We start from the raw sequence: 22,779 nt of genomic DNA, 5'->3' as shown, positions 1-22,779 counted from the left end.
ATTACATTTTAATCTGAACCTTGTCCCATTCAGGTATTTGTCCATGTGCTTGCCAACCTTCATTGATTATCAAAAATGTTATCAAACAAATTTTATTTATTTTAAAATTTGGACCCTTATGTTCCATTCACTTCATAAGCCCATCTTTGCTGATTATTATATGCCTCGAATCCTACAACCCACACCATCCTGGCAAAACACTCATCTCTCCGCTCCCTTCAGGTAGAAGGTACAGGAGGCTGAAATCTGCAACATCCAGGTTTAGGAACAGCTACTTCCCCCACAGCCATCAGACTATTAAACTCAGCTCAAACAAAAATCTGAACTTTAATAGCCTATTGTACTTTATAAGCTTATAAGCTTATTTATGTATATATATATATTGAATATATAAATATATATTCAATGGTATATGGACACACTGATCTGTTCTGTATTTATTTATGCCTACAATATTCTGTTGTGCTGAAGCAAAGCAAGAATTTCATTGTCCTACCTGGGACACATGACAATAAAGTCTCTTGAACTTGAACTTGATGTTGCATTCCTCCAAATCTGGATTCATCCATGGCCCCATTCCATTTGTTTACCCACAGGCAGTTGCATTTGCAGAAACAATCCACCAAAACTTTGGAATAATCTTCATAAATAATTTCTCTGCCTCTTTGTTTTGTTTTTGATTAAGATTCTCATTAATATTTACCAACATTTATGCTGCACTCCGTCCAGGAGCAGTGTGATGGTGGTATCCAGAATTGCTGCCTCTATAAAATGGCTGTTGCATTAAAAAGCTGTGGTACCTACCACTTAGCTGTGTTATCCACCACTGATATGGAAAATTGTTTCCCTATACAGCTTATTATTTTGTATACTTCAATCATATTCTGTTTTAAACTCCTTTGCTCCAATGAGAACAGATCTTGCTTCTCCAATCGCTCCTCATAACTGTGTTGCCACCTTCAAGGATCTATGAGCTTGGTCCCAACGTTTCACCTTCAAGGGTTTAAAGATTTGGGCCTTCAAGGTCCCTCTGTTCTTTGATACTACAAAAACCGCAATATTAATTCGTAATAGTACACCCTAAATGCATCATCTAACTTCTATCTGGATTTAATTAAATGTGCCACTCCTTATTCCATTTCACCAACACATCGCTATCTCTCTGCAGGTTAAATACTACCTTTGCATTATCAACAGGTCTGCTAATCTCTCCACAAACCCACTGAACATGCCTCCCACGTCCAAGGTATAATTTATATAGGAGAGAATGGAATTTGCTTATGTGCAGTATCACAAATTTATAGAACACTTTAGACCAAAGCAATTAAATACGCAAGCATAACATTTATTTGCAAAACACGAGAAAAAGCTGTTTTTTACATCTTAAGTTATTCTAGCCTTTAAAATATCCAAAGATATTGGCCTCTAACATTTCTTTTCCATGTACAGTAATTTTAACAGCAATAGTTTACATTAAAAAGGTTAGTTTCCATCTTCGCCATGCGGCATGGCCTTCCAATAGGACATATTTGAAATTCCTGCAAGGAATGTTTTTTAACCTCCTTTCTGGTCAGGCAGGACATCCCACAGGCCAAGAGTACGCATTGAAAATCTGCATATGATTTTTAATCTGCAGCGTAGTCATGATTTCTTTCAGCATATGCTCTTAGCATGTGTATTTCCCACCATGGAGAACATTCCTTTGGCACATCATTGGAAGCCACGTTTTTAACTTCACTGGGTTTATGCTTCGAATTCCCCCTCGAAATAATCGTGCCACTGTCTCTGCTTTACACTTGCACCAGTCATCTCCTCGGTCGATTTTATAGCTGTGCCTCTCAATATCTCTTGCTCTGGCCTGAACCATTCATTTGTTATTTCTTGCCCCAGTGAAGCATTGAAGGTGCAAAGTACGTGCAAATAATTATTTCTGATCAAAATATTAATATAACGCATAACATTCTTTGTTGAATTAAACACACACTGTATCCATAAAGTTACACATAAGAGAAAGTATGCAACCAAAGCGTGGTTCTTGGCAGGACAGTTGTTGTGAATGGGAAATGGTGCAGCAAGGTCAGGGAGAAGTGCTGGGTATGAAAAGAAGTATGAATGTTAGCAGAGATGCGTGTGGGGTTGAGACACAGGCACGCCTTATGAACAGCGTGTCCTGAGCTCCTGCCAACTCACGTTGCAAATCCCCACCATGCGGACTCTTTTCCTTTCCACCCTGCTTTTCACTGGTACTTATCAGGTAAGTTTGAGAATTAATACATTTTTATTCAGCCTTCATTTGGCCCCGTTCTCAGTTATCGTATTCTGAGTAAATGAATTGTTAACTGCGTTTTATTTAAGTGATGTAGCAATAGAAACATAGAAACATAGATATCCAATGGAATAAAACAACATTTAATCTGCTCCACCACCACATCAGCTCAAATAATAATTGTAGATTGTAGAAGTTTGTAGATTGAAACGGCGATGCTGGACTGTTACTGGAAGCGCGTTTTGAAACACACATTTGTTCAAATATATTGGAAACCATCCAATGTACAGTTGGCAGTCTAAACGCGCATAATTAACCAATTTAAGTCTAAACGCGCATAATTAACCAATTTAAGTCTATCATTTGCTTCATGCTCCATTAACACATAAATCTAATTCGGATTGCATTAAAATACATTCAGGCACAACCGAGTATATTCACAATGTTTAAAGGCACGAAATTGCATAGATTTATTGCAACTAAATGTCAGATGTATAATAAAACAAAACTCGAAGTCGAGCCGCGGGAAAATAAGTTTCTCCAGTGTCTGTATTTAAAATATGAAAACGTTTTCACCTTGCCGCAGCATGTGAGCTAGATCTTAAACCTGGTGAAAGAAAAATGTCCCTTTTCCAGGAATTTATGTTTTGGCAATTGGCCAATTTATAACAAATCTGCCCATATATCGGTCCCTAATTTCGCCCAGTTACCAACGTTTGAAGCAAATCTCGCCATATTACGACAGAGAAGATTATTTCCTTACTGTAGGAAACTACATTACTAATTACTAAGTATTATGACACATTGCAGCATGGTATTATTGAAAATGCAACTTTCTGCAGAAACGGCTTAGTGTGCAAAAATATAAACTTTCTAAAATCATATTTTGTCTGTAGCTTTTTGACTGGATTTATAAACTCGGCTGGCCATTGTACCAATGGTTTTTTTTCAAAGATAGCTTTCAAACATGTTATTTTTATCCGTGACAGTGATTATATTTGGAACTGCTGGATTGGCAAATATCAGCTCTCATTTAAAATCACTACCGTCTGAAAAATAAACATATGGCCTTAAATTAAGTGACTTCCATTTGATTTCAGATGCAACAGAACAAGTATTCAAATAGACAAACCTGGAGATATAATATTAACATGGAGGCACAAATGTTTTATTTGTTGCGAGATGCTGGCTAGAGCCATGTTTATTGCACATCCCTAGCTGTTTTTCAACTGAATGGCTTGAATTGAGGCAGCTCTGATAACAAGACTCAGAGCTGAAGCATTGATTCTGTTTTACTTTCCATGGGTGGTGCCACGGTTTTACCTCATACCCAATGCAATAGGCAGGATAGAAGCTGAACAGAGATAAGTGCGTAAGTGATGGCTTGGCTAGTGAATTTATTTTAAATACCTAATACCTCCTTATCATATTATTCAAAATAAATGGCATTTAGGTCGAATAGTGAAAGGCCTGGATAGAGTGGATGTGAAGAGGATGTTTCCACTCGTGTGAGAGTCTAGGACCAGAGTCCATAGCCTCAGATTAAATGGACGTATCTTTAGGAAGGAGATGAAGAGGAATTTCTTTAGTCAAAGGGTGGTGAATCTGTGGAATTCATTGCCACAGCAGGTTGTGGAGGCCGTCCATGATTGAATGGCAGAGTAGACTTGAAGGGGCCAAATGGCCTAAGACTGCTCCTATCTTATGAACGTATTTAAGAGGCTTGTGGATATGCATATGGATATGTGAGGAATGGAGGGATATGGATTATGCACAAGTAGATAAGTGATGGCCTTGGTGTCATGTTCTGTGCAGACATTGTGAGCCTTAGGGCCTGTTCTTCTGTTGTTCTGCTCTATGTTCTATGATCTATGTTCTATAAGTGTGGGAAAGATTTCTTTTAAATACCGTCTTTCCCAAAATGCATTACTTAGCCCTTTATGTGCTAAATTCCATCTGCCATTCCCTTGCACCCTTTCCAAGTTGATCTATTTCCGTTATCTTATCTACCAGGAATAAATCGTCCAGTTTTAGCCCCCATCATTTCCTCCTTACACGTTCCCCTACATTCCTCTGTTTAATAATTATAAAATGGTGGAAAATCAGCAGATCATACAGAATCTGTGAAAAGTGAAACAGTTAATGTAATGTTTTGGGTTGAAGATTCTTTATTATTATTACTCAGATGAAGGGTTTTCAAACTAAAACCCTGATTGTTTCTTTTTTCACAGTTGCTGCTTGACCTGCTGAATTTTTCCAGTATTTATTTATTATGTTATCTGTCAGTCTGACGAATGGTCTCAGACCTGAAACATTAATTGTGTTTCTTTCCATGGATGCTGCTTGGCTTGCTAAGAAAATCACAGCATTCAATAATATTGACAACATGTATTTACATATTACTCTGATATCTATTTACATAACACTGAGATTGATAGATTCTTGTTTAGTAAGGGTGTGAGGGATTATGGGGAAAAGGCAGGAAAATGGGGTTGAGAGGGAAAGATAGATCAGCCATGATTGAATGGCAGAGTAGACGATGGGCTGAATGGCCTCATTCTGCTCCTAAAACTTATGAACTTATGGTGCCTGACCAACTGAGTATATCCATTGTTTCCAAAACAAGGTGTTGCTCTGAGGTTCGAGTCGCAAACAAACCACTCAGAGTAAGGAGGGAAAGATTCCCTAAAGGGCATTGATGAAACACACAGATGGTGGTCGCTGTGCACAAGTTTTTTTAAATTCCAAATTTTCACAATTGTTTATGTTTGTACATATTGAAAATTAGATTATTGTCAAACAAACTGGTTGGTTTGAGGAAGGCAATATGACTGCCATCATAAATTCCTTCTCTCCAGAGATGCTGCCTGTCCCGCTGAGTTACTCCAGCATTTTGTGCTGCCATAATAAAAACATATCTTATATTACTAAAAGTCTGTTCTTGACCAGTTTTGGCGATCTGTGCTGCGATTTCCGAGAGAACGCTGCCACCTACGGCCATCATTTTTGGCCACCTCGCTCAGAGCTCCCCTCCGCCGCATGTGTGCTAAGGACTTTTCCAGTCGATGAAAAATGACAGAGATATTAATGATTTTACAAATTTCCCATTCTCTCTGCTGCCCCCGCTGGCGGCAGGGGGGATGGACTATAAAACCAGGAAGTGGTGTGCCTCAATTAGTCTGCAAGCTGGAGGAAGGCAGAGGGTCACGTTTCTCTGAGCTGTGAATAACACTGAACACATGTTCACACAACTGTGAGTAAGTACCCTTAATGTGGTTTGAAAATGAAAATATGTTTAAAGTAAAAACGCATTGCCTGCAAATGGTTGTTTGGGGGATTTGGGTTGAAATAAAAAGGCACTCTCTCTCCCCCCCTTTCCTCTCCCCCCCTCCCTCTCCCCCCCCCCCCCCTCCTCACCCCACCCCCTCCCCTCTCCCCCCCTCTCCTCTCCCCCCCTCTCCTCTCCACCCCCTCCTCTCCTCTCCACGCCCCCCCTCTCTCTCTCCCCTCTTTTTCTCCCCCTCCTCCCCTCCATCCCCTCCCCCACCGTCCCTCCCCTAAACCCCCCCCTCCACACACCCCTACCCCCTTCACTCCACCCCCCCTCCCTGCTCCTTACCTCTCCCCCTCCCTTCACCTCACCCCCTCTCAGCACACCCCTCACCCCCCCTCACCCCCTCTCCTCTCTCCCCCCTCTCCTCTCCCTCTCCTCTCCCCCCCTCTCCTCTTCCCCCCCTCTCCCCCCCCTGTCCTCAACCCCCTCTCCTCAACCCCATCTCCTCTCCCCCCCCTCTCCTCTCCCCCCCTCTCCCCCCCCCCCTCCTCTCCCCCCCCTCCTCTCCCCCCTCTCCTCTCCCCCCTCTCCTCTCCCCCCCTCTCCTCTCCCCCCCCTCTCCTCTCCCCCCTCTCCTCTCCCCCCCCTCTCCCCCCTCTCCTCTCCCCCCTCTCCTCTCCCCCCTCCCTCCCCTCTCCTCTCCCCCTTCTCCTCTCCCCTCCCTTCCCCCCTCTCCTCTCCCTTCCCCTCTTTTTCTCCCCCTCCTCCCCTCCATCCCCTCCCTCCACCATCCCTCCCTCCCCCCCCCCCTCCCCTCCTCCCCCCCCCCTCCCCCTTCCTCCCCCCCCCTCCCCCTCCCCCTCCCCCCCCACCTCCCCCCCCCCTCTTCTCCCCCCCCCCTCCTCTCCCCCCTCCTCCCCCCTCTCTCTCTCCCCCTCCCCCTCTCTCCCTCCCTCTTCCCTCCCCCCCTCTCCTCTCCCCCCCCTCTCCTCTTACGCACCCTCCCCCCCCCTGTCCTCAACCCTCTCTCCTCTCTCCCCTCTCTCCCCCCTCTCCTCTCTCCCCCTCTCTCCTCTCCCCCCCCCCCCTCTGTCTTTCTCCCCTCTTTTTCTCCCACTCCTCCCCTCCATCCCCTCCCCCACCATCCCTACCCTAAACCCCCCTCTCCTCCACACACCCCTACCCCCTTCCCTCCACCCTCCCTGCTCCCCACCTCTCCCCCTCCCCTCACCTCTCCCCCTCCCATCACCTCTCCCCCTCCCCTCTCCTCTCCCCCCCTCTCTCCCCCTCACTCTCACCCTCTCTCTCTCCTCCCCTCCACCCCCACCTTTCCCCTCTCACCCACCCTGCCTCTTCTCCTCCTCACCACCCCCTCTCCCTCTTGCCCCTCTCTCTGTGTCTCTGCCCCTTCTCTCTCTGCCCTCACTCTCTACCCCCCTCTCTAGATGTGACTGCGTTGGGGGCTATGCGTCAGTAGATAGGGTGGTTATGGGGTAAAAGGAGCAAATTAATAATATTAATATAATATCAAGGGGGGTAATTAGCGTGAGTGCGGGGGGGGGATAGTTAGTGTGTGTGACGCTGCATGCCACCTCCCCCCCCCCACAACCGCACGGTGGGGGAACAGACCCAACGGGTCTGCACTTGGTCTAGTACTATATAGAATCCATCTCATGTTTCTTGTGGATATTTGTGGAATGAATTGCCTTGTGCTCTCTTGAAAAAACATTCATATTTATCAAAGTGCTGACCAAGGGAAAGTACTTCAATGGTTTCATTATATATAATTTCTAAAAAGGAATAAAGAACAGATAAATAATGACTCGCTTCTGATGTGCAAGGGAATAGAATAATTCAATCTTTTAACTCATTAGAAAGAAACACGGCAAATATTCAGATGATCATGTTTTTCTCAAAATCTTGGCAAAAAGACAAACCAAGAATTAAGAAAAAATGTTTGATAAATAGTATTAAATTGTGATTTAAATGTAATTAATCTTCACATGACAAGGCAGATTATTGATCATTCATTTGACTCTTGCACTATTTGTACACAGATGAAGTTGACATCTGAGATATCCTCATTCTTTAGGGAATGGGGATTCCCCACTTAGATAAGGCCCTCACACCAGGGCCGGATTTACGTATGCTTCATATGCTTAAGCCTAGGGCCTTGAGATCTAGGGGGGGCTCGGCAGGGCCGGATTTACCTATAGGCTTCGTAGGCTGAAGCCTAGGACCTCAAAATCTAGGGGGCCTCTGGCCAATGTGTTTTTTTCCCAGAGTAAAAAAAAATCCAGAAAAAAAAATTGGAGTGCTATCAGCATTTCCACTTTGACGGAAATTACCCGAAATTCTGGTTCCGGCCCGCTGGAAGTTTTAGGGAAAAAAATTGCGACCATCCGCGCCTGCGCAGTTGGGGGAAGCCGGTGATGCAGTAGCGACGCAAAATTATGCTGTCTCTCCGCGCGTGCGCAGTGGGCCCGGGCGGGTTCAGATCTCCATTTGCACTCCACACAATCACCTCGATGCCTCGTGTCTACTCCAGGTAAGTTGTGGAATATTGCGTTGCGGGAGTGCCCGTTTCTCCAGGCCGGGGAGGGAGGGCTGCGGTGTCTGCGGCACGGAATCGGAGCCTCACTGGGTGGGAGGGAGAGAGATGGGGAGGGAGGGAGAGAGAGGGGGGGGGGTGAGAGGGGGAAAGGGGTGGTTGAGACAGAGGGGGGAGAGAGATGGAGGGTGAGGGGGAGAGAGATAGAGGGGGAGGAGGAAAGAGAGAGGGGAAGGGGGGAGGGGGGAGAGAGAGATGGGGAGGGAGAGGGAGGGGGAAGGAGGAGGGGGAGAGGGAGAGGGAAAGAGGGATTATATTTAGTGAGATTGCAAAATTAAGGTAGGTTTTAGAGCAATTATATTTTCTCCTCCATATGAATAATATCAAACAATTGGAACTGCTTTATTTTCCTTGATAACAATACTGAAAAATATGAATTCCATAGTTTGCGACTTTCATTTTGCATCATATTTTTAATGTGCACACACTAACACAGTCTAACAGTAACAGGCAATCAAATCAACACACAAAACATTTTCTAAAAAAAGGTTTTATTTACTGCAAAAACATAGTATTTTATTTGCAGTGTTTGCATGCTCCTTTATAACATTTTACAGTACAACTTGATTATTAAAACAAGGCAGCTTCAATTCACGATTTAAAAAAATGTATACAACAATGTATCCAATCATCCCATTCCACCCAGTCATTACTCTTGACTCAACCAAAACGATTTCTGCAATATTGGCCATAGATTTGGTGCAAAAATGCTCCAAATTAAGGCTCAGAATGCACCAGAGAGCATCTAAAACCCCAGAGCTTCCAGGGCCCTAAGCAGGCCCTGGACCCCGGCCGCCATGGTCTTTGATCTTTGCGCTTGTGATATGCGCTGTGTGCACTTATTTCACATACATTTTTTGTAATCCTGCCATGCCACCCCCCTTTTTGAAAAGCTTCATACCGACCTGGTGTATAATATTTTTGACTGTCATAGGCCTTTCTTACATATGCTGTCACAACGCACTGTAGTCTCTAAACAACACTTCAGTAATTTTCCTTGCCCTCCATTTCAGAATAATAGTGTTTTAAGCTGATAACTCGACACTAGCACTGGCAATAAATAAAAAGCACAGCTTTCCAGCCCTTAGCTTATTGGCCACGCTCGGCTGCACATCGGTGTCAATCTGGTGGACTCTTCCATCTTCCTCTCGTCGTGGGGGTAGGGGATTGGGAGAGGCCTCACAAGTGGAATAGCCTTGGGCCTCTCTTCATCTAAATGTGCCCTGCTCTCAGAAGAAGGATATCGACCCGAAACTGATGAGTAGAGCTAGGATGTTTAGGTGCTAAAAATCTCTGAAATTGGCAGGCAGAAAGGCATAATAAAAGTACAAAAAGGCATGAAAAAAGCATAATGACAAAAAAGGCATAACAAGGCATTTCCACCAACAAAATATGGTTAAAAATTATAATATAAAGGTATACTACATTAAATGACCAAAGTTCCCTGGTTGCACATAATTACTAGCATTTTTTTCCAAATTATCTGGTGTTAACCTGGAATTATCTGGTCTGTCAGACAGAATATGCTTCAGTTGTGAAAAACCTTTTTCTACCTCAGCTGAGGACACTGGTGCATACCCGAAACAAGCTACCGACTCTATATTCATGTTCATATCTTGTGCATAACAACAACCTTTGAGAACTTTAGCTATGTTTTGTATTTCTTCAAGATCCTTGTTAGCTAAAATCATTCTCACATTTTCATTGTAAATCTTTACCTACATCGCCAGGAACTTTACCAATATCGTCAGTTACTTTGTTGAAAACCTGCAAGTTATTCACTAATGTTTTGCCACATTTCTCAAGGGAAGTGATAGCTTGTGGGAAGTTTGCAAAATTGTAAGCAATAAACACAAGATCACGTTGGAGGGACTTTTTCTGCATGATTTCAATGACGATCCTGACTGCAGCAGATTCTACTTCTTCAAAACAGTTGACAATTTATTTTATCTTTTCCAAATTTACAGCATAGTAGAGTACCGCAGAGAGCCATGTACCCCACCAAGTCAAAATAGGCTGAGGAGGTAGCGGGATCTCGGGTGCTATTTCCTTGAACAACTGCACACGTGGCGGTGCTTTACGGAAGATTTTTCTTGACATTGGAAACTAGACGATCGACATTTGAAAACAAGCTACGTATGTGCTCGGCAATTCTATGGATTCCATGAGCTAAGCATGTCAAATGCAACATTTTGGGGAATAAAACTAAGAGCACAAGCTTTTTTCATGTACAGAGCTGGCAGGGAACATAAAAGCTGACTGCAAACATTTTAATAGATATGTGAAGAGAAAAAGATTAGTGAAAACAAATGTAGGTCCCTTGCAGTCAGAAACAGGTGAATTGATCATGGGGAACAAGGACATGGCAGACCAATTGAGTAACTACTTTGGTTCTGTCTTCACTAAGGAAGACATAAATAATCTGCCGGAAATAGCAGGGGACCGGGGGTCAAATGAGATGGAGCAGCTGAGTGAAATCCAGGTTAGTCGGGAAGTGGTGTTAGGTAAATTGAATGGATTAATGGCCGATAAATCCCCAGGCCAGATAGGCTGCATCCCAGAGTACTTAAGGAAGTAGCCCCAGAAATAATGGATGCATTAGTGATAATTTTTCAAAACTCTTTAGATTCTGGAGTAGTTCCTGAGGATTGGAGGGTAGCTAATATAAGCCCACTTTTTAAAAAGGGAGGGAGAGAGAAAACGGGAAACTACAGACCAGTTATTCTAACATCGGTAGTGGGGAAAATGCTAGAGTCAGTTATTAAAGATGGGATAACAGCACATTTGGAAAGTGGTGAAATCATTGGAAAAAGTCAGCATGGATTTATGAAAGGTAAATCATGTCTGACGAATCTTATAGATATTTTTGAGGATGTAACTAGTAGAGTGGATAAGGGAGAACCAGTGGATGTGTTTTATCTGGACTTTCAGAAGGCTTTCGACAAGGTCCCACATAAGAGATTAGTAAGCAAACTTAAAGCACACGGTATTGGGGGTTCAGTATTGATGTGGATAGAGAACTGGCTGTCAGACAGGAAGCAAAGAGTAGGAGTAAACGGGTCCTTTTCAGAATGGCAGGCAGTGAGTAGCGGAGTACCGCAAGGCTCAGTGCTGGGACCCCAGCTATTTACAATATAAATGATTTGGACGAGGGAATTGAATGCAACTTCTCCAAGTTTGTGGATGTCACAAAGCTGGGGGGCAGTGTTAGGTGTGAGGAGGATGCTAGGAGGCTGCAAGGTGACTTGGATAGGTTGGGTGAGTGGGCAAATGCATGGCAGATGCAATATAATATGGATAAATGTGAGGTTATCCACTTTGGTGGCAAAAACAGGAAAGTAGACTATTATCTGAATGGTGGCCGATTAGGAAAAGCGAGATGCAACGAGACCTGGGTGTCATGGTACACCAGTCATTGAAAGTAGGCATGCAGGTGCAGCAGGCAGTGAAGAAAGCGAATGGGATGTTAGCATTCATAGCAAAAGGATTTGAGTATAGGAGCAGGGAGGTTCTACTGCAGTTGTACAGGGCCTTGGTGAGACCGCACCTGGAGTATTGTGTACAGTTTTGGTCTCCTAATCTGAGGAAAGACATTCTTGCCATAGAGGGAGTACAGAGAAGGTTCACTAGACTGTTTACTGGGATGGAAGGACTTTCATATGAAGAAAGACTGGATAGACTCGGCTTGCACTCGCTAGAAGTTAGAAGATTGAGGGGGGATCTTATAGAAACTTACAAAATTCTTAACGGGTTGGACAGGCGAGATGCAGGAAGATTGTTCCTGATGTTGGGGAAGTCCAGAACAAGGGGTCACAGTTTAAGGATAAGGGGGAAGTCTTTTAGGACTGAGATGAGAAAAACATTTTTCACACAGAGAGTGGTGAATCTGTGAAATTCTCTGCCACAGAAGGTAGTTGAGGCCAGTTCATTGGCTATATTTAAGAGGGAGTTAGATGTGGCCCTTGTGGCTAAAGCGATCAGGGGATATGGAGAGAAGGCAGGTACAGGATACTGAGTTGGATGATCAGCCATGATCATATTGAATGGCGGTGCAGGGTCGAAGGGCCAAATGCCTACCCCTGCACCTATTTTCTATGTTTCTATGTTTCTTAGAGCATGTGAGGTGTCTTGGATATAGGTAGGGAGGGATTTGACCAGGGGGGATAGGATGGAGGTATGTGGAAATGAGTTTGGTGGGACAATGGAATATGAGGTGTTTTTCCTCCAGTTTGTGTGTGGCTTCACTCTGGTAGTTCAAGTGAGTTTATTGTCATGTGTCCCTGATAAGACAATGAAATTCTTGCTTTGCTTCAGCACACAGAACATAGTAGGCATTTACTACAAAACAGATCAGTGTGTCCATATACCATTATATAAATATATACACACATGAATAAATATGGTAATGGAAGGGGCCCAGGGCAGAAAGCTCAGTAGGGGAATGGAAAGAAACCGGGAGATCCGGTAAGCCTTGGTGGATCAAGTGCAAGTGTTTGGCGAAATGGTTGCCGAGTCTATGCTTGGTCTTGCCAGTATACAGGAGGCCACATCAGGAACACCACATACAACACATGAGCAACCTACCTCAGCAGAGGTGGGTTAAAGGCCAGGTTAGAGCTAGCCCCACACAGGGTGGCGATTCCTAGCCTTTTCCTCGCCAACGTGCGCTCACTGGCAAACAAAATGGACGAACTCCGGCTAAGTATCACCTCCCACAACTGGATCAAAGACTGCAACATCCTGATCCTGATCTTCACGGAAACTTGGCTCAACACCGACGTTCCTGACAGCGCCATCCAGCTAACGGGGCGTCATTTACTCCGAGCGGACAGGACAACAGACTCCGGTAAGACCAGAGGTGGGGGTCTGTGCATTTATGTAAATAAAGCATGGTGCACGGACTCCACCATCATCGAGAGTCACTACTCAGCTAACCTTGAGTTCCTCTTGGTTAGATGCAGACCGTTCTATCTGCCCAGAGAGTTCACCTCCACTGTTGTGACTGCAGCCTATATCCCTCCTGATGCTAATGCCAAGCTTGCAATGAAAGAGCTGCATACTTCCATTAGCAATCAACAGACGCACAACCCCGAGGCAGCCTTCATTGTTGCGGGTGACTTCAATCACTCTAACCTGAAGACTGTACTCCCCAAATTCCACCAACCTGTCTCCTTCCCCACTAGAGTAGACAAGACACTGGACAAAGTCTACACCAACATGGCTGAAGCTTACAAAGCCATCCCCCTCCCCCACCTTGGTCAGTCTGATCATGTCTCATTGTTCCTGCTCCCTAAGTACTCCCCACTCATCAGACGGGTTAAACCAACTGTGAGGACAGTTAAAGTCTGGTCAGAGGAAGCGGACTTCACACTTCAGCAGTGTTTTGGAAACACTGACTGGAAGGCGTTTGCAGCCCAGGCCACCCTTGACTCCCACACGGACATTGATTCCTACACATCCTCTATTCTGGACTTTATAAACTCCACCATCAATAGTGTCACCTCCCTCAAACAGGTGACCATATTCCCGAATCAGAAGCCATGGATGAACAGCGAGGTCAGGCTACTGCTGAAAGCACGGGACACCGCTTTCAGGTCAGGCGATGCTCGAGCCTACAGCTCATCCAGGGCTAACCTGAAGAGGGGCATCAAGAAGGCCAAGCACTGCCATAAGCTCAGGATTGAGGAGCACTTCAACAACAACTCCGACCCCCGACGCATGTGGCAAGGCATCCAGGCCATCACGGACTATAGACCCTCCAACACCACCCCCACATCCAGCGACGCCTCCTTCCTTGAGGAGCTTAATCACTTCTATGGCCGCTTCGACAGGGACAATCTAGAGACAGCCATCAAGGCTGTGCTCCCTGCCGATCACCAACCCCTCACACTCACCCCCTACGACGTATACGTGGCACTGAGTAGGACTAATGCACGTAAGGCTGCTGGCCCTGACGGCATCCCCGGGCGCGTGCTCAGGGCCTGTGCTGCGCAGCTGACAGACGTCTGGACTGACATCTTCAACCTGTCACTTGCCCAAGCAGTTGTCCCCACGTGCCTTAAAACCACCTCCATCGTGCCAGTGCCTAAACACTCCACTGCGGCAAGCTTCAACGACTTCCGCCCAGTTGCACTTACCCCCATCATCACCAAGTGCTTCGAGAGGCTGGTCCTGGCACACCTCAAAAGCTGCCTACCCCCCACACTGGATCCCTATCAGTTTGCCTACCGCAAGAACAGGAGTACGGAGGATGCCATCTCAACGGCACTTCACTCCGCCCTCTCCCACCTCGACAACAGAGACACTTACGTAAGAATGCTGTTCATCGATTACAGCTCAGCATTCAACACCATTATACCATCTAAACTGATCACCAAACTCGGTAACCTGGGCATCGATCCCTCCCTCTGCAACTGGATACTGGACTTTCTAACCAACAGACCACAGTCTGTTAGGTTAGACAAGCACACCTCTTCAACCCTCACCCTGAACACCGGCGTTCCACAGGGCTGTGTGCTGAGCCCCCTCCTCTACTCCCTCTTCACCTATGACTGCACACCTGTACATGGTACTAACACCATCATCAAGTATGCAGATGATACAACGGTGATTGGCCTCATCAGCAACAACGATGAGTCGGCCTACAGGGAGGAGGTCCAGCACTTAGCAGCATGGTGCGCTGACAACAACCTGGCCCTTAACTCCAAGAAGACCAAGGAGCTCATTGTAGACTTCAGGAAGTCCAGGGGCGGCACGCACACCCCCATCCACATTAACGGGACGGAGGTGGAACGTGTTTCTAGCTTCAGGTTCCTGGGTGTTAACATCTCCGATGACCTCTCTTGGACCCACAATACCTCAACTCTGATCAAGAAGGCTCACCAGCGTCTCTTCTTCCTGAGGAGACTGAAGAAGGTCCATCTGTCTCCTCAGATCCTGGTGAACTTCTACCGCTGCACCATCGAGAGCATCCTTACCAACTGTATCACAGTATGGTATGGCAACTGCTCTGTCTCCGACCGGAAGGCATTGCAGAGGGTGGTGAAAATTGCCCAACGCATCACCGGTTCCTCGCTCCCCTCCATTGAATCTGTCCAAAGCAAGCGTTGTCTGCGGAGGGCGCTCAGCATCGCCAAGGACTGCTCTCACCCCAACCATGGACTGTTTACCCTCCTACCATCCGGGAGGCGCTACAGGTCTCTCCGTTGCCGGACCAGCAGGTCCAGGAACAGCTTCTTCCCGGCGGCTGTCACTCTACTCAACAACGTACCTCGGTGACTGCCAATCACCCCCCCCCCCCCCCCGGACACTCCTCCCACAGGAAAAACACTATGTCTGTATATATGCTAATGTAAATATTTATTCAAATCATATGCTATGTCGCTCTTCCAGGGAGATGCTAAATGCATTTCGTTGTCTCTGTACTGTGCACGGACAATGACAATTAAAGTTGAATCTGAATCTGAATCTGAATCTGAATCAGCACTGGTTACACATGGAGATCCTACAATAATAACAGTGTAACTACTGGGAACATCTACAACCCTCCATTTGCCTCTGTATATCTTCTGTGTGTCTTCAAGCATATCTTGAAGACACAAAAACTACAGATGCTCTTTACCAAAAAAGACACAAAGTGTTGGAGTAACTCAGCAGGTCAGGCAGCATATCTGAGGACATGGATAGACAATGCTTTGGGCGTGAAGAAGAATCCCAACCTGAAACATCACCCATCCATGACCTCCAGAGGTGCTGCCTGGCCCACTGAGTTCCTCCAGCACTTTGTGTTTTTTTTCATAAGCATAGCTGACTCAATTTATCACAAGCATAGCTTACTCTATGCTTGTGAACCCCCCCCCCCTCCACAAAGAACAAGAATAGCTTCTTGTTCCTTATTTCAAAATCATTTACATTTACTATAATATCAAGATAATTATTTTGAACAATGATGATTTTCTGAATACTTTACTGACGAGTAAAACATTGTCAAATTTAAATAAAACTGTGGCGTTGCTTCTGCAGTCGCAGCCACATGTCTGACCATATTTACACGATTATCTGATTTCCCTTCTTGGAATAGGTTCCCTGTGTACAGTGGGCTGAAGCACGACAAACGTAAAAATTAAATGTTTTCCAAATAAATCCATCACAAAAATAGTTTTTCTAACAGCATTAGTTTAAATGGTTACACATTTAAATATCGCACAGAGAGTGGTTGACAACTGGAATGCATTGCCAGAGGAGATGATGGAATCAGATACAATCAGTACATTTATGAAGTATTTAGTCCGGTGATTCAGTAGACAAGACATAGATTGATACGGGTCTTAGTGTGGACAAATGGGTTCAGTGTAGATGAGCAAAATGGTTGGCATGGAGGTGGGCCCTTGGTGTTGTACAACCCTTTAACTCTGTCTGCATGAACCACGTTGTGATTGTGATATTTGATGGTTCGACCCATGATTCTGGTGGCTCTTTGGTGAGGTCAAGTCAAGCAACTCAAGTCAAGATTAAGAGTGTTTAATTGTCATATGCACTGGGACTATAACAATGAAATTCTTACTCGCTGCAGTTTGACAAGACACAATAAAAGCTACAACACAACAAATAAATAGGCAATAAATTATCAGCTATTCTAGGTAAATCAGACTACGGTCAAGCAGCCTTTGTTAGTATAAAATCCACATTAGATCGATACTGAGGCAGGATTGTGGTTCAGCTTATGGACAATAGACAATAGGTGCAGGAGTAGGCCATTCGGCCCTTCAAGCCAGCTGCCATTCAATGTGATCATGGCTGATCATCCACTATCAGTACCCCGTTCCTGCCTTCTTCCCATATCCCCTGACTCCGCTATCTTCAAGAGCCCTATCTAGCTCTCTCTTGAAAGTATCCAGAGAACCGGCCTCCACCATCCTCTGAGGCAGAGAATTCCACAGACTCACAACTCTCTGTGAGAAAAATGTTTACTCATCTCTGTTCTAAATGGCTTACCCCTTATTCTTAAACTGTGGCCCATGGTTCTGGACTCCCCCAACATTGGGAACATGTTTCCTGCCTCTAGCGTGTCCAAGCCCTTAATAATATTATATGTTTCAATAAGATCCCCTCTCATCCTTCTAAATTCCAGAGTATACAAGCCCAGCCGCTCCACTCTCTCAGCATATGACAGTCCCGCCATCCCGGGAATTAACCTTGTGAACCTACGCTGCACTCCCTCAATAGCAAGACTGTCCTTCCTCAAATTTGGAGACCAAAACTGCACACAATACGCCAGGTGTGGTCTCACTAGGGCCCTGTACAACTGCAGAAGGACCTATTTGCACCTATATTCATCTCCTCTTGTTATGAAGGCCAACACGTCATTCGCTTTCTTCACTGCCTGCTGTACCTGCATGTTTACTTTCATTGACTGATGAACAAGGACCCCAGATCCCATTGTACTTCCCCTTTTCCCAACTTGACACCATTTAGATATAACCATATAACCATATAACAATTACAGCACGGAAACAGGCCATCTCGGCCCTACAAGTCCGTGCCGAACAACTTTTTTCCCTTAGTCCCACCTGCCTGCACTCATACCATAACCCTCCATTCCCTTCTCATCCATATGCCTATCCAATTTATTTTTAAATGATAAGATAATAATCTTCCTTCCTGTTTTTGATACCAAAGTGGATAGCCTCACATTTATCCACATTAAACTGCATCTGCCATGCATCTGCCCACTCACCCAACCTGTCCAAGTCACCCTGCATTCTCATAGCATCCTCCTCACAGTTCACACTGCCACCCAGTTTTGTGTCATCTGCAAATTTGCTAATGTTACTTCTAATCCCTTCCTCTAAATCATTAATATATATTGTAAATAGCTGCGGTCCCATCACCGAGCCTTGCGATACCCCACTAGTCACTGCCTGCCATTCTGAAATGGACCCGTTAATCACCACCCTTTGTTTCCTGTCTGCCAATCAATTTTCTATCCATGTCAGCACTCTACCCCCAATACCATGTGCCCTAATTTTGCCCACTAATCTCCTATGTGGGACCTTATCAAATGCTTTCTGAAAGTCCAGGTACACTACATCCACTGCTCTCCGTTGTCCATTTTCCTAGTTACATCCTCAATAAATCCCAGAAGATTAGTCAAGCATGATTTCCCCTTCGTAAATTCATGCTGAGTGCAGAATGGTTCAATAGCCTGATAGTGATGGGGAAAAGCTGTTCTTGAACCGGAAGATATTTGTTCTCAGGTTGCTGTACCTTCGTATCGATGGTAGAAGGCAGTTGATGATGAAAGCACATTGGATGTTCTCAATAAGTAAAGTGTGGAAGTTAGTAAACCGGTGGCATATGATACATTTTTGGTTGAAACCTGGCCATTCATCATGATCAGAATATCCAGCTGTTTTCCAAAAACCTTTAGCAAATAATTTTATTTGGAGAGTTGGAGAAAAACATAATTACTCATGAACAAAAGAATTTAAGATATTGAAAACATGTCAGATGAAAATATTCGAACGCTGAAATCTTATGCAAACATAGACTTGTGTGAGAACATGGCTGCGTGTATTTCCAGCACATTAATGTGGCAGATTGCAGAGTTAGGTACAGTAAAACTCTGATAATTTGCAATCCAACTCTTCAGAAAGCCCAATGGGCCAGCATTGAGCTCATCGGGTGATGTCACAGCACTTTCTTTCATAAGTTAATTACTGGAAACATCCTCTCCATATCCACTCTATCCAGACCTTTCACTATTCAGTAACTTTCACTGAGAACCCCCCTCATTCTTCTAAACACCAGCGCGCACAGGCCCAAAGGCTCATCATAAGTTAACCCGCTCATTCCTGGGATCTTTCAACTCTCTGGGGCCCCGGTTTGGCATTACGTTCTATCTCACTAGAGTCCTGGTTCCTATGCTGCTTTTCAATTTGCTGGCACCCTGATTATTCACTCCCTTTGAACGTGATTTGGCACATGATTTAGAAGATTGGTAGAGAAGGTTATTTTGGCCCTGCAATTCCAAAGAGTGGAGCAGTGCATTAAAATGATGTTGAAAATGACCAGGGACACGGTATCTGTGAGGATACTTAAGGAAAGATACAAAGCTCATATTTTTGCATTTACCTCTTTCATGAGGTATTAAAATTGGGTGTGACTCCATTTTTGAGCATGATATTATAAAATTGAACAGTGCCACTGTGTGCTACACTGTACATGTATCCATTACGTCATATAGTTGATTAAATATTTTGAACAACTGTAGGTAGGCCTCAGGCAGTGCAACTTGGCCTGAGGATCACAGTGCAACTGTCCATGGATCATATGAATCACCTTCTGCTATTTGCAAACAACTGAAGTAAAAATTAGATCATTATTAATTAATTAAGATGAATTAATTAACTTGTGAAATAAAATAAGCCAGTAAACCTACTTAAACCTGCTTGTCAGTGATCCCTTCATATAAAAAGTCTGAAGTGACTGTTACAGATGGCATTGAATTGTGGCTGCTTCGATTCTGGAACAAACTCGGATTGCTTTCTCTGGATCATTGTTGTCTGAGGAGCAACCTGCTGGAAGATTATCAATTAGATAGATAGTCAGAGTTTTTTACCCTGAGTTTTTTTTTTTTACACAGAGAGTGGTAGATGCTTAGAATACGATGCCAGCAGAGGAAATGGAAGATACAATTGCAATATTTAAGATGCATTTGGAGAGACACATGAATAAGCAAACCATGATGGGATATGGGCCGTGAGCAGGCTGATGAGCATAGTTTATATCATTGACATCATGTTTTATGTTCTATGATCCAATCTCTGTCCTATATGGCTGATAGTTAAATTTGAGACATTGTCTCCTCGTGATACTCAAGCGTGCCTCATGTTCATAAGTCATAGGAGTAGATTTGGCCCATCAAGTCTACTCCACAATTCCATCATGGCTCATGGCTATCTTTCCCTCTCAACCCCATTCTCCTGCCTTCTCCCCGTAACCCCTGACACCCTTACTAATTATGTCAACCACCATTTTATGCTTCAATGCGAATACCTCTCATTCTTTAAACTGAAGACATTTAGGCCAAGTCTGCTTAATTACTCTTTATAGTCAAATCTCCCATTTAATCAATCTGATGTGTTGTCTTGGACAAAATGCACATGAAACTAGCAGAGAAAAACTGGACAAACCACAACTGTAAATGATACTGATGTAGCACATATTTAAACTTTCCTCAAATTATGGTGACTTAGCCAATCCTGCCTCAATTGCACTGCTATTACTGATTTAAACAAGTGGAAATTCCACTACAGGGCATTAAAGTAAGAGAGTGCCATCTGACTTTACAAAATTGTGACAATAGCTCTTTGAGACCAGATTGTATCCTTCAAGAATTTAAACTGTATATAAGTTCTTATGCAGGATTCAGCAGAGTCAAGCACAACAGGCAGTTGTGGAAAGTGGAAAGAAAGCAGCAGAATTTGAAGAAGCTCCTGAACGCAGACAATTTTGCAAATGGCCGTGTAAATGCCCACGCAAACCTTTATGTGCACCTGGAGTAAGTTTGGTAACTGATGGCTGTGGATGTTGCAAAGCCTGTGCAAAGCAATTTGGGGAGCTCTGCACTGAAGCTGACACCTGTGACCCTCACAAGGATTTGTACTGTGACTATTCTGGCGATAGACCTAAGTACGAATTTGGAGTATGTTCATGTAAGTTAAATTGTAACAATATTTTCTCTTCAAGTCTAATGTAAATAATCGCTGAATGTTCTTTAATTATTATATTTGAATTCTATGATAATGCCAATATTATGTTTGTTACTTTTATTAGATAGAGTAAAACTCTTAGGGATGACGATTGATGTATTTGTATTTTACCTGTATCACCTTTATTTCAAAGGTGTGAAATTTTAAAAATGTATATACATCTAGTTTCAAATAAAAAGCATATCAGATAAGCATTTAGTTATTCATTGCAGGAACTGTAGAAAACATGTTTCACATGGAATCACTCCACTGGGGAAGTTTGTTCGGCGATATTTCAAATCATTTGTTTGATGATCTTTTATCTAAACTTCTACAACATCTAAGTATTCTGCAGCATTGTAGAGGTGCAATTAGTTAACAAGAATAATGACAATGATACAAATATGTTTTTAGTTTGCACTGTAAATCAGTATGCTGGGTGATTTTGAACATCAGAAAGCACGCAAAAGAAAGTGCTGATGGCATCTCCATCTTCGCGTTCTTGATATTGAGCCAATAACAATATCATCATCTTTGACCATAGAATCCTAGAAATGTCCAATCCTTTCAGCTTTCATTATCCATGCCAACTGTATTGCCTATTAATGCTAATCCCATTTGCTTCCATTAAGTCTGTATCCTATCTAAATGCCTTTTAATTGTGATTGTATCTGGCTCAGCCATCTTCACTGGCATCTCGTTTTTGATAACTAACAGCCTCTGTATGTTAAACTTGGAATAGGATTATTAGAATAGGAAAGTTTAGAATTCTCAGTTGAAACAAAATGAGTGGGTAGATTTTTTCTGAACATTGAGAAAATGCCCCCTCTCCAGCTCATGTATGGGAGCTAACTGCCAATTCAGCATAATTTCTATTACTACATAAATGTGAAGTAATGCAGTTGGAACATTGCGCAGCTAATTGGCAATGGCAGCAGTGAAATTGTAAAAATATGGGTTAGCAATTACTTTTGAGCTTGTATGAAGATTAACCTACTGATTTCTCAAACTGCTTTCTGCTTTCTTTAGATACTGTTGGAGTTGGGTGTGACTTAAATGGAATATTATACAGACATGGTCAAACATTCCAGCCTCATTGTCACTATAAATGCACATGTGTGAATGGTGTTTTGGGATGCACACCTACCTGTACAAAGAAATTATCAACTGGCCAGTGTAAAAATGTCAAGATCATAAAGAGAACTGAATATTGCTGTGAAAAGTCCCTTTGTGATAAGACTGGAGGGAAGACTGTGCAAGCATTTGCCCACAGAGTAATGTCTGGTAAGTTGTTTAAATAAATGTACTAACTGTTGTGATGGAATTGAAATAAAATGTATGTATTTGGGTTTAGCCATACAATTGGTCTAAAGCAGTTAAATCCTTCAACTGTGTGATGGGTATGTGATTAATGTGATAAGTCCTTAGCTGGCTGAAAAGTTACAGTAATATTTTTCAAAGTGAAATAGCCTGGCTTACATGTATGCCCCTTATGGTTACTGGGCTCTCAATGAAAAAGTAACAGAGCAACATTGATATTGAATGAATCCATAATCTGGGAATATTGAAGCTGGAAAATAAAAGCATTTAAGAAAGCACATTTCTAATGAAAAAAACAAAACATTAAAACTGACATCAAGTAGTGACCATGTTGTAGTGATGTGTAATTGTGTTGCAAAACAGGTTTTTTGGATAGCTGATTCTAAGGTTTAAGGAATGTGAATGTTTTTGCTTTTCCCTGACTTTAAGGGAAAGGTAATTTAAGATTTAAAAAACATTTAAAAAAAAAAAGTTATCCAAGAGATTGATTTTTTTTAAACTTACATTTATTTATGTAAAACAAGGACATTTTTTAAAATCTGGGATTGAAACACCA

General features: G+C 43.5%; 1 protein-coding gene across 2 annotated transcripts in view; it reads left to right on the top strand.

Annotated features, from left to right (window-relative positions):
- Nucleotides 1-2,113: 2,113 nt before the first annotated feature.
- Nucleotides 2,114-22,779, top strand: part of ccn6 (cellular communication network factor 6) — a 31,749-nt gene continuing 11,083 nt past the window's right edge. The window contains exons 1-3 of one of the 2 annotated variants that reach the window (XM_033021159.1): nucleotides 2,114-2,254; nucleotides 20,567-20,867; nucleotides 21,933-22,187. In XM_033021159.1, the coding sequence (XP_032877050.1) occupies nucleotides 2,207-2,254; nucleotides 20,567-20,867; nucleotides 21,933-22,187 (604 nt within the window). In that variant the 5' untranslated portion in view covers nucleotides 2,114-2,206. The remainder of the gene's footprint in view (nucleotides 2,255-20,566; nucleotides 20,868-21,932; nucleotides 22,188-22,779) is intronic. The other variant, XM_033021158.1, reaches the window with a different exon arrangement.

This window comes from Amblyraja radiata, chromosome 5, assembly GCF_010909765.2.
Source record: "Amblyraja radiata isolate CabotCenter1 chromosome 5, sAmbRad1.1.pri, whole genome shotgun sequence".
Classification (NCBI taxonomy): Eukaryota; Metazoa; Chordata; class Chondrichthyes; order Rajiformes; family Rajidae; genus Amblyraja; species Amblyraja radiata.
Note: the sequence above shows the minus strand (reverse complement) of the source record. Positions and strands in the feature narration are given on the sequence as shown.